The sequence below is a fragment of the Myotis myotis genome, unplaced genomic scaffold (assembly GCF_014108235.1).
Source record: "Myotis myotis isolate mMyoMyo1 unplaced genomic scaffold, mMyoMyo1.p scaffold_m19_p_5, whole genome shotgun sequence".
Lineage (NCBI taxonomy): Eukaryota > Metazoa > Chordata > Mammalia > Chiroptera > Vespertilionidae > Myotis > Myotis myotis.
This window is the reverse complement of record NW_023416357.1, coordinates 79505195-79516337: the sequence shown is the minus strand read 5'-3', so window position 1 is coordinate 79516337 and position 11143 is coordinate 79505195. Positions and strand designations below refer to the sequence as shown.

The following is an 11143-nucleotide window of genomic DNA, read 5'->3' as shown; positions in this document are numbered from 1 at the left end:
TTGGCACTGAGCAGGATTTGGGGACTGGACCCTGGGCATCCAAATTGGAGACCTCAGGATACAGGAGTTGGCCCTCTCCCTTTTACCAAGTAGGAGTCTTAGGCCAGAGTGGCCAGGGACCTGTCCATGTCCACAGCAGGCTGGCAGCAGCACTGGACCTCCCTGTCCTGTCCTTCAGGTGCCCCCTGGTGGTAACAGCCTCAGATTTCAGTGCAGGGAGGAAGCATCTTAATAGCTAATATCCAGCATGACTGCCAAGCGTCACCTCATTCAGTCCTTACCACCCATTCTGGTGGGGATGGCAGCAGGGACGCTGGGGCTTAGCTCAGTCACCGCTGCCTGCAGGCTCCACCGTAGTGCCTGTCCTGCCCCTGCAACCCCCTGAGAGGCACTCTGTCTGCCTCATGAACAGCATCATCCTTTCTTTGCACATGGTCCGGAGAAGTCAATGACTAGGTGCCAAGCAGGGAGTTTGACCTGAAGTCAGACAGGGGTTTAGTGATCGAGCCCAAATCCCAGTGACCTCTACCACACCTCCTGGGCTAGGCCATGCTGGAGGTCACAGCCTTGGGCACCCAAGGAGGGATGCCACAGCTGCCAGCATATGCAGCTCATCCTGGCCTACAGAAACTCCCTCATTACCTAGATTTTTTAAACCCCATAACTATAAAGTATGTTATTAAAAAACAAACAAACGTAACCCTCTGAATAAAATGAAAATGAGGGGAAATCTTAAAAAATAATGAGCATTTACCGGAAACCAACTGCAAAACATCAAACAGAGTAATTGAATTTACATTAAACCCCAAAATCAGCCTGGAATGAGCAATCACTTGTCTAGGAATCTGCTGAATGACAGAAAGAGACCTTCCCCCTAGGCTGGACTGCAGTGGGGAAGGAACCATTTGGGGGAAGGCTCTTGGGTTTAAGGATCATTTTTTCTGGCAAGCAAAAATAAGGTACCTATGTCTGTGCGAGAACTAACCTCTTCCAAACACAGGCGAGCATGTCTACTATTGTATTTTTATTACCTCCACGTTTTGAAGCAGTTCATGACCAGCAGAGTGCTTTGGGGACATTTTTTTTTTTTTTTTTTTTTTTTACAATAAATGAAAGTATTTGTTTAAGAAAAAGGCACGTGTTCCTTCAAATAGGTAAGAAAAGCTTCCAGCCCCCTCCCCTCCCTCTCCCTGTGGGTGCTCTAGAAATACTCAGCAAAGCGAGCCTTAGCTTCCCTGACCCCTCCCCTATCAGCTGGGATGAGGCCAACATTCTCCTCACAGGTCATTTGATCTTGAGGTCCTTCAAGGCTGATTCCAAGCTCTGGAAGGAGATGAGCAGAACAGGCTGGTTCTCAACTGTCCTGTAGACATTCTACCCACCCCAACCCCAGGCAGGCAGAGGACAAAAAACTTGGTCTTTGGGGTCCAACAGACCTGGTTTGAATCCCAGCCCTATGAGGGAGGTGCCTCAGCATGCAAAGGCTCAGGTGTCAAGGGACTGCCTCTCATCCCTCCTACTGCACTCCAACGAAGTGCCTTTCTCCTACTTGAAGGACAGGACATCCAGGGAGGCTGCCCGGGCAAAATGGGAGGAAGGGCCCTCGGGAGTCTGGTGGAAAGCCGGGGTGGGGTAAGACTCACCTTCACATCCCAGATGCTCATGCCACCGTCCATGCCGGTAGTGCAGAACTGCGAGCACTTGGCCTTACCCCCGCTGAGCACCGAGATCTGGCTGTAAAGATGATGAGGGCTTTACAGACGCCAGCCCATGCCTGTGCCTGTGCCAGTGCCAGGCTCCAGTCCAACCTGCCCTCCAGGAGCTCTTGGGGGAACTGACTTCAGTGAGAAGTCCTGGGGTTTGCTCGCAGAGACAGCCTGGGAGGCAGGCTGTGCAGGATCACAGAACAGGGCTCACGAGTGCTTTAGGAACAGCAGTTGTGTGCAGGGTATAAAAGGCAGCCCAGGCAACTGGAACAAGATACAAAGGCCTGGGCAAGGCATGGAGGATGTGTGTCTGGGGAATGTGTGTAGTGACAATAGGGTGGCAGAATAAAGTGAAAGATGGGGCTGCGAGATCGAGGAACTAGTTCTGAAAAGCTTTGAAAGTGGGACAAAGGTGTTGGTCAGAAGACATCACTGTACCCAGCAGCCACAGGAGGGCTTAACTGGCTCGGTCAGAAATTCTGGCCAAAGTTATTTGTGTGGCCGGATTTGGAAGTTTTGGAGGGTCTTCTCGTCACACCCTAGTTCCTCAGAGGCTGCAGCTGGAATCTTTAGTTCTGCCACCAGTTCACCAGTTTCTAGCCTGAGACCAGCTTCAGCTGTGGCCCCGCCCACAGCTGGTCACTGCCTGGCCAACCGAGAAACAGGCCCCGCCCCTACGATGGTCCTCACACGACCGCGTCCTACAAACGCTGACTGGCTACCCCCGCTGATTGTATTATGCAACCTAAAGAGAGCTACCTGGCTCCCCAAACCAGGGGTCGCACCTCCAAGCTGCTAGGAAGAGTCCAGATCAGACCGCTCCAGGCCCCATCCTGCCCCCCTGGCCCCGCCCCCACCTGCCTCCTTTCTTACGCAGCGAATCCAGGCCCGCCTCCGCCCACCCCGGCCCCCCAGGTCCCCCCTCACCTGACGCTGTTCTTGTGCAGCGAGTCTAGGCCCGTCCCGCCAGCCACGCCCTCGGAGCTCGCCTTCTTGTCGAGGTTCTGGAAGCGCTCGCGGGCTGTCAAGCCGCGCTGAGAGTTTTGCTTGGGCACGTCCAGCCGCCCACCGAAGCTCAGCGTCCCCGCGGCGCCGTCGTAGGTAAAAAGCACCGGAAAGCAGTCGTGGCCCTGTGGTGGGGGCGGTGCTATTTGAGCACAGGCCGAGGGCAGGAGCAGCGCCCCCATTTTCCGCCCGGGGGAAACAGGCTGGAGGCAAGGCGAGCCAGCAGGAGCATTGGTCCATGAGTCTGGCAGCCGCGCAGGCTGGATGGACTTGGATGGAGGAGCTACGGGGAAGCTGATGCCAGCTTTCGGACGCTGCCAGACCAAGCCCAGGTAGAGGGACCAGATGTTGGGGGTTAGCAAATAGGGGTGGCTCCTACCCCAGTAAAACCAGTGTCTTGATGAAAAAGCTTGTCTGGGACCTCTGGGAGCCCAGGGACCTTCTGTCCTAACAGGCCAAGTGGGCTTGATTCCCCTCTCGGACCCCCATCATGTCTGCTGAGGGTGAAAAGGGACTTGACCAAGGTGGGCAGAAGGAGGGAAGAACAGTAGTGCCCTCTGGACACATGGTAGAACTGCACCCCCCACACACACCCACTCTGAGCGAGGTGTGACCCTGTCATTTCTACTTGCCAATAAAATAGGCAGAGATGTTAAGAACCATCCAGGGCGTGATCTCCACCTCCCCCTTCTCCCTCCTCCCTCCATGGCCGTTGGGGGAGCATTTTGGTGACAAAGCCTCCATCTGCACTGAGCAGAACCCCCCTCACAACACCCACTGGACATATCAAGTGAGCAAGAAATCAGTATTTACTATGTCAAGCCCCTGCATTTGGGGAATTTTTTTTGTTACCACAGCATAATGCAACCTATTCTAATCAATACAGATCTATGGACAAAAGGATGGATGGATGGAAGAAAGGGAGGGAGGACTCGGGGAAGGAGTGGGGAGGGAGGGAGGGAAGGAGGGAACACGTGGATATAACTGCCTGGGCACCCCTGGGCTTGGGGGGTGAGGGGGACCTGTTTTAATTGGCTGCTGCTTCCCTCCTTCCTTACCGCAGCCACCAGGCTGTTTTCTGTGATGAAGGTCACGGCCAGCAGTGGCAGCGTTTCAGAGGCCAGAGTTGTGACTCTGAGTGAGAGAGAGATGTCAGCCACCAGGCCCCTCCTGCTCTATGCCTTTGTTGTCCTCCCCTTGGGTGACCAGTACTCACGCCATCTTCTTGTCAGCATCAGCCAGGCACACCGTGCTGTCATGGCTGACCCAGGCCACGCGGCTGCCACTGGCTGAAAAGCAGACACCGTGCACCCAGCCGCAGCTACTGCTGGACTCGAACATCAGCTCCCCGAAGGGCATCTTGGAGCCCCATGGGGTGGGTGCTGGTCGCTCCTCCACTTCCTTTATGTAGGCTGAGAATATCCTGCCCACAGAGGGGGGGGAAAAAAGGTGACTGGGTGTCTAAAGAGACTCCCTTTCTCAAACCAGCCTGGTAAGGTCAGAGCAATTGGCTAGAAGCTCATGATACCAGAGCCAGCTTTTCATGACCTGCATCTGCACAGGTGGTCAAGTCTGGGCCTCAGTGCCATCTTTGTGCAATGGAGAAGGGCCAGGAGGTCTCCCAGCTCAGAGTCCTGTGAACTCCCAGGACCATCCATTGGTGACACACCACCAGGTGTCCTGGTCCTCCTCATGCTGGCCACAACTCCAGTCCCAGATGCCCCTTCTCCCTCCTACTCTGCACCTTGAACCATTACTTCCCCGTGTCTTGCACACTGCTCTCTCACACGTTAATCCTCTTCACTACATCCCAGGACCAGCAAGGGGTCACCTGACAGATCAGGTGCCAACAAAACAGCTCCCTACTCACCAACAGAGCCTCATCAGGGCATCCTCCTCCCCATGCCCAGGACCTCCAAGGGGACCTCTGAGCCTGCTAGAGCCTTGTTTCCCAGGTGGAGATTCAGAGACCCAGGTCATCTGCCTGGAGCTGGGAGCTGGAGGCTTGGGAGACAGGGCTGCTGAACCCAGAAGTAAAGAACAGCCGATGGCTACTGGGGACTCTACATTCCAGGTCTTAAGACAATGAGGCAGCTTATCAGTCATTTATTCCTTAGTGTGAAAAAGTACACCACTCATTTTCCTTCAGACAGAAGCCAGGAAACTGAAGGGGTGGCAGATTCTAATGAAGCAGGAGAGGAAGGTCTAGGAAAGAAACCTTGTTGACATTAAGAGGTAGGAAGAGGCCAAGACTCTCCCCAGGCTAGAGACAGGAGCCAATGATGATCCTAGAAAGAGCAAAACCTCACAGAGCCCAGGTCACCCTGCTGGCAGCAGAGCTGGTCTGGAAGGCGGGTGTGGGGCTCCCCTCCACCCTCAAATGCCTGTCCCATTGATGTCAGGGTGCCACCCTCTCACCGGCACTTGAAGTCGCAGGAGCCTGCGGCCAGGAGCACGTTGTTGGGGTGCCAGTCCAGGCTGAGGACGGTGGAGCGAATGGGCTTCTTGATGTGCTTGCACACCCACCTGGATACAGCAGTCAGGCAGGTAGGAAGAAGAGAGAAGCAGACCCACTTACTCACTGTCAGGGGCCTCAGTGCCTAAGGGACTCCAGGCTCCCACTGTGCCCTGCAGACCAATGCGGTCCAGGAGAGAGGGATCTGGGCACTGCTAGCCGATGGGCCTGTCAGGGCCAGGTTCAGGCCAGTAATGTGTGGGAACTCTGTACCCTGTCTCCTTTAAAACTCACAACAACCGTGGGCAGGCTCAGTAACGCTACTAATTGGCTAGAGAGGGATTTGAACTTGGGTCTCCCAGGCTCCAGCCTGAGCTCGTGCCTGGCCTATGCCCTCAGGGATCCAGGGGAGATTATGATGTGGCCGGAAGCTTGTGTCTGGGTACCTTGGGCAAGTGACTTTGCCTCAGAACCTAACTTTGCTCACCTGTAAAGTACGAACAGAAGCCCAGTTCAGGGAGCTGTGGGGAAAGCAGTGCCAATACACGTGCAGGGCTTAATGCGAGCACCACAGAGGTGGCCTGGTGTGGTTTGTCCCCCTGTTACTGAGACAGGGCTGTGGGAGCACCCAGTGGTGTGCAGAGCCCCTCACCTCATCTATGAGGTCCAGAGAGGTCACACTTCCCCAGGGTGGTGTGAACAGAGAGACCAACACCCCATCTGGTGTTTTCTGGGATACTCTAGTCCCACCACCTGTTGGTCTGCAGCCCCGCGTACCTCCCGGCCCATTCAGGCTCCGCCCAAACACCCACCAGTCATTTTCCTGTTCGAAATAGCAGATGGAGATGACGCGGGAGCCGCTGCCCACAGCGAACTTGTTCTCATTGGGGGCCCAGCGCACACAGCGAGCCGCCCGGTTGATCCGCAGGATGACAAGGGTGGGCTTCCACGTGCGGCCCTTCAGCGTCCACACGTACGCATTGCGGTCGGTGCCGCAGGTCACAATGCGGTTACTCTCAGGGGCCCAGTCAATGCCTGTGGGGAGGGGAGGGGACACCAGGTTGAAGGGAACTAAGCAGAAGTGGATGACTCTGAAGTTCCATTAGGAAGGGCTCAGAGGTCACAATCTAAAAGCGGCTCCAGGGGGTGCTACTAGAGCTTATTGGGGGTGTTACAGTTCCGACAACTATCACCAAACATGCTGGAAGGCCAAGCCAAGAGACAGAAAAGAAATGGGTTATTGGTAATGCTGAGCTACTGGATCAGACCTTTCCTGAAGCCCAAAAACTCTGAGTTTTACAGTAACATGAACCAGCATAATCCCTTTATAACTTAAGCCACTTTGAATCAGGGTTGTGTTACAACCCAAACTATCCTACCAACACAGTGAGTGCATGGATGGCCCTGGTTAGTCATGTCTACCCCGTGCCTCCTTTCAGGAGGGTGGTCCCAGCCAGCCTGACCCACCTGTCACCTGCCCGTTGTGCTCCTTGAGCTCATGCACCTTGGCCCACTTGGCTCCACTCTTCTCATAGATGTGCACCTCGTGGTTGTTGGGGCAGATGGCAATCTCTGCAGGAAAGACAGCAGGGTGTGTGGAGTCAGAAGATGCACACATGCCCAGGTTCCCCATTGCCCTTCAACTACCCTCTAGCACAGTGGTTCTCAACCTTCTGGCCCTTTAAATACAGTTCCTCATGTTGTGACCCAACCATAAAATTATTTTCGTTGCTATTTCATAACTGTAATGTTGCTACTGTTATGAATCGTAATGTAAATATTTGACATGCAAGATGGCCTTAGGCAACCCCGGTGAAAGGGTCGTTCGACCGCCAAAGGGGTCGCGACCCACAGGTTGAGAACCGCTGCATCTAGCAGGAATGCCCTTCAAGACCAGCTGGGCAGCACTTTGTCCTTTGAGACTCTGACTCCTCTGCCTCAGAGGGGCCCCCTGAAGTCCCTCAGGCCCTGCTGGGGCTCTTCTTATGACACCTCCCCAGGGACTGGCCCCTCTCACATGGTCCACCCTGACATGCCCACAACAGTCTCATGACCTCTGGGAGCTTCGCCCAGTCCCCTGCTACTGCCCTCTGCTCTCAAGTCGAGCCATGGTCCTTGCTGTCCCACCTCAGGGCCTTTGCACCTGCCCCTTCCTCCCTCCCTTCCTTTAGGTCCTGTACAAATGTCACCTCCTTTGAAAGGCCTTCCCTGGCCACCTTTTCTAAATCAGCACCTCTGCCTCCACTGCTTTCCCTTACCCCGTGTGTTCTTCATAGCTCATCTCTCTACCTGCCATTGCAGGTTATGTCTTCAGTCCTTATCCCCGCCCCTCCCCCAGCCTGGGAACCCCTGCACCTACAGCCCGCCTATTCCTGTTCCTGCTCTCACCTCCACCCCTCAATGCCCACTCGCCTGGCTGCCGCTGCTTGTCCCAGCGCGGCTCATCCCTTCCCTCCTAAGCACCCAGGATCAGAAGTGAAGGAGGGGGACAGCTGGCCCTCACAGAGCCCGCAGTCCGGGGTACCTGCCACTTTAATGCCCTGTGTGCTCCGGGGGCCGGAGGGCACTCACGTGTGCGGTCCTTGTTCCAGGCGTGGCAGCTGATGGGCTCCATCAGGAAGCTGTGGTAGGCCATGGCTTCTCAGCTCCTGTGCCCAAGAAGGTGAGAACCCAAGTCAACTCTGCCCCCGCCCCAGACCAGGCCCCAACTGACCTCACAGGAGGGCAGTGGGACCACCCTCCCTCCTAACTCTGGCCTAATGCCTTGCTTCACTCCTGGGACCTGTTTCCCTTGTAAAATGACAGCTCTCATGGGTTGTCTTTGAGGCTCCCGGGAACAGAACAAGGATGGGATGGGAAGTACGGGAGTGTTGAAGCCTCTGTGAGTGGGGTGCGCAGGGACCCTGCGCCAGGCAGGCCATCGCCCATCATCTGTGCCTCAGCTTTCTCATAGATAGAGCTCCCCCAGAAGAATGGGGTGAGGATGAAATGAAACGACCTCAAAAACCGAGAGCAGCCGAAACCGGTTTGGCTCAGTGGATAGTGCGTCGGCCTGCGGACTGAAAGGTCCCCCAGGTTCGATTCCGGTCAAGGGCATGTACCTGGGTTGCGGGCACATCCCCAGTGGGAGATGTGCAGGAGGCAGCTGATCGATGTTTCTCTCCCATCGATGTTTCTAACTCTCTATCTCTCTCCCTTCCTCTCTGTAAAAAATCAATAAAATATATTTAAAAAAATAACCGAGAGCAGCACCCTCCATACCCAGAGCCCTGGTCTTTCCCATTCTCTTCCAGGTGGGTAAAGAGGGGGGGGGGGCTTCTGTGGCACCTGTGGGGAAGGGCACAGGCGGACAGGCAGACAGATCCTATTTTCATCAAGAAAACCCACTTGCTGCTCCTGTGGCTGGGAGGATGGGCTGCACTGGGCCTGGCGTGGGTGGTGGGGTTTTTGGGGTCCCAGGGCAGCATGGATGTGAGCTGAAGGAGGGTCCAGAGGGCAGCTAGGTACCAAGAGGAGGGGGGACTGGGCCCAGCACTGCAGGTTCAGGCCTGGCGGCAGCAGCAGCAGCTACTAGACCTCCCACCTGGAGAGGGGCCACAGCTCACCCCCCAGCTCAGGCCCTGCACCTCCCAAGCCTCCTCCCACCTGCTGGCTGAGCTGCAGGGGAGGCCATTGGGCCTGAGGAGGGGTGGGGTCCGCACCTAGAAGGGTCACCCCCCACCTGCCTTTACCCTCACCCCTCCTCACAGAGCTCTGCTCATTTCTGCTCAGGACAGGCTGGCTCCTCCCAACAACTGCCCTCGAAAGGCCACTCCCTCCCTCCTGGCTGTGACCAGGGGCGAGGCCCCCCTGCCTCCTCTTCATGCTGAGCTTGGGGCCCTCAGCCATCTCCTGGCCTTCACACATGCTACTCCCTCTGCAGGGAAGGCTGCCTTCTGGGGACATGCCTGATGTGCCTTCAAGGCCAGTCCTGCCACATTTCACACCTGCGTGCCATTCTCTCCAGCCCACCTCTGTTCTACTAGGCCAGTGGTTCTCAACCTTGGCTGCACATTAGAATCACCTGGGAATCTTTAAAATCCTGATTTCTGGGCCTCGTCCTCCAGAAATTCTGTTTCTTTGTTATGGGGTGAGGCCACAACATTCGTAACAAAGAATCAGAATTTCCGGAGGACGAGGCCCAGAAATCAGGATTTTAAAGATTCCCAGGTGATTCTAATGTGCAGCCAAGGTTGAGAACCACTGGCCTAGGCAAAATCCTACTTATCAGTAAAGACCAAAGTGAACATCGCTTCTTTGGCAGCCCAGGCTCAGGCCACACATGCTCATGCATGTTCAGCCTTGTACACACACAAGCACACTGCTCCCAGACATGTGTTTTCGGCCTTGCACACACACTAGCACATTGCTCCCACAATAGCTGCCTCCCCGGCCTATCTCCTTATAAGGCCTCTTTGTGTATGGCAAGGCCACGGAAGTGGCTGTGGTGGCGGAGCTGTCAGCCCAGGTCAGCGTGCCTGAGGGGGAGTTCCCCCAAGCTTCCGGTGCATCTGGACTGGGCCCGTGGTGGCTTCCAGTTGTGCTGGGGCAGGGTGTCATCACTGTCTACACTACAGATGCTCAGGAATGGGAGCGTCAGGCTTGTCTGACTGATAAACTGTGCTAATCTGCCGCCCCCACCCCCCCACCCCCCCACTCCAAGGTCACTAACAGGGCAGGGCAGGGCTAAGGCCAGAGCCCACTTCCAAACCCCTAGTCCAGCTGATGCCAACCACCCTGACCCCTTCAGTCCCAGGAGGCCCAGAAGGAAGAAGCCCTGTAGCTGCATCCTGGGGTGAGGGTGGGAGTCCCTGGATCCCAGGCTCAGGCTCCGAGTTGGTCAGCAGAACCCAACTTCCCAGCTCCAACTGTGCCAGGCATTTCTGCCCCTTGCAGTCTTGGTAAGAGTGTCCAAGGACATGTGAAAAGCCTGTCTAGCATGATGTTCCAGAGTTTCAGGCTGTGAAGATGGAGAGGCTGGGTCAGCTGAGGACAGTGGCCCCCATACTAGCAAGCCATGTACCTGAGAGGACTTGGGGAGCTCTGACCATTTTTTCCTGGGGCCCAAAGGTTCATCAAGCTGGCAAAGAGGCCATGTGCGCAGTGGGGCAGGCAGGGGAGGGAGGTTCAGGCTACACCTATCAGCAGTCGCACTTTAGCATGAATTCAGAGAGAAACACTTCCTAGTCCACTGAATCAACACCATAAAGGGGGCAGGGGTTTCGGTTGAAGGGAGTGGGAGAGGGGAAGATGCACTTCCCTTTTTCATAACTTCTGCAAAGCACCTGAAACCAGCAAGAGCCTCAGCAATGACTCCCAACCCCCAGGTACAAAAGAGGAAATGAGAGCCCAGAGAGGGGAAGGACTTCTCTAGCCACTGTGGCCTCAGGGCTGTGACCTCCTTGCTTAGGAATCAGTAGATTGTCTCTGTGTCAGACCCCAGGAAGCAGCCTTCACACTGGGCCCCCTGCGTCAGAACTTTGACTTAAGCCCAGGAAAACCTCTACCCTCACTGCCAGCCAATCTCCTGCCGAGGAAAATGCTGTCAGGGCTGCTTTGCTCAAGCACGTCATCTCAGGGATGATCTCTGGTGGAGACAAAGGCAGGCTGAGGCTGTGGCCTCCCGGACACCCACCCACTTGTCCTCATGGCTCGGTGAGCCAGCACTCTGTGGGCCCCACTCGGAGAGGAGGGGATCCTGGGCATGGCATTGGGACTTGCCCCCTTCACCCCCAATCACCTCTGAAACTGAGTGAGGCTGGGGGAACACGGACCAAATCCTGAAACTCCCTGCTCTGCCCCCGCCTGGAGCCAGGATCTCTCTGTGGTCCCCACGTCCACACGCAGAGAATGCTCAGTGTGAATGGACCCAGGAGCGCCCATGGCTGGTGGCGTGAGGGCAAAGAAGAGTGACATGGGGGCTAGGAGGGGGTATGGG

General features: G+C 55.8%; 1 protein-coding gene across 8 annotated transcripts in view; it reads right to left on the bottom strand.

The window, feature by feature from the left end:
* LOC118656487 (protein BUD31 homolog) overlaps window positions 1-11143 on the bottom strand; it is a 54812-nt gene that overhangs the window by 40661 nt on the left and 3008 nt on the right. For 7 of the 8 annotated variants that reach the window (XM_036309927.1, XM_036309926.1, XM_036309925.1 and 4 more), the window contains exons 2-8: window positions 7738-7814; window positions 6634-6738; window positions 5979-6201; window positions 5130-5237; window positions 3928-4134; window positions 3770-3845; window positions 2634-2836 (exon numbers count right to left, since the gene is read on the bottom strand). In XM_036309927.1, the coding sequence (XP_036165820.1) occupies window positions 2634-2836; window positions 3770-3845; window positions 3928-4134; window positions 5130-5237; window positions 5979-6201; window positions 6634-6738; window positions 7738-7801 (986 nt within the window). In that variant the 5' untranslated portion in view covers window positions 7802-7814. Of the gene's footprint in view, window positions 1-1009; window positions 1324-1643; window positions 1735-2633; window positions 2837-3769; window positions 3846-3927; window positions 4135-5129; window positions 5238-5978; window positions 6202-6633; window positions 6739-7737; window positions 7815-11143 lie in introns of those variants that run through there. The other variant, XM_036309928.1, reaches the window with a different exon arrangement.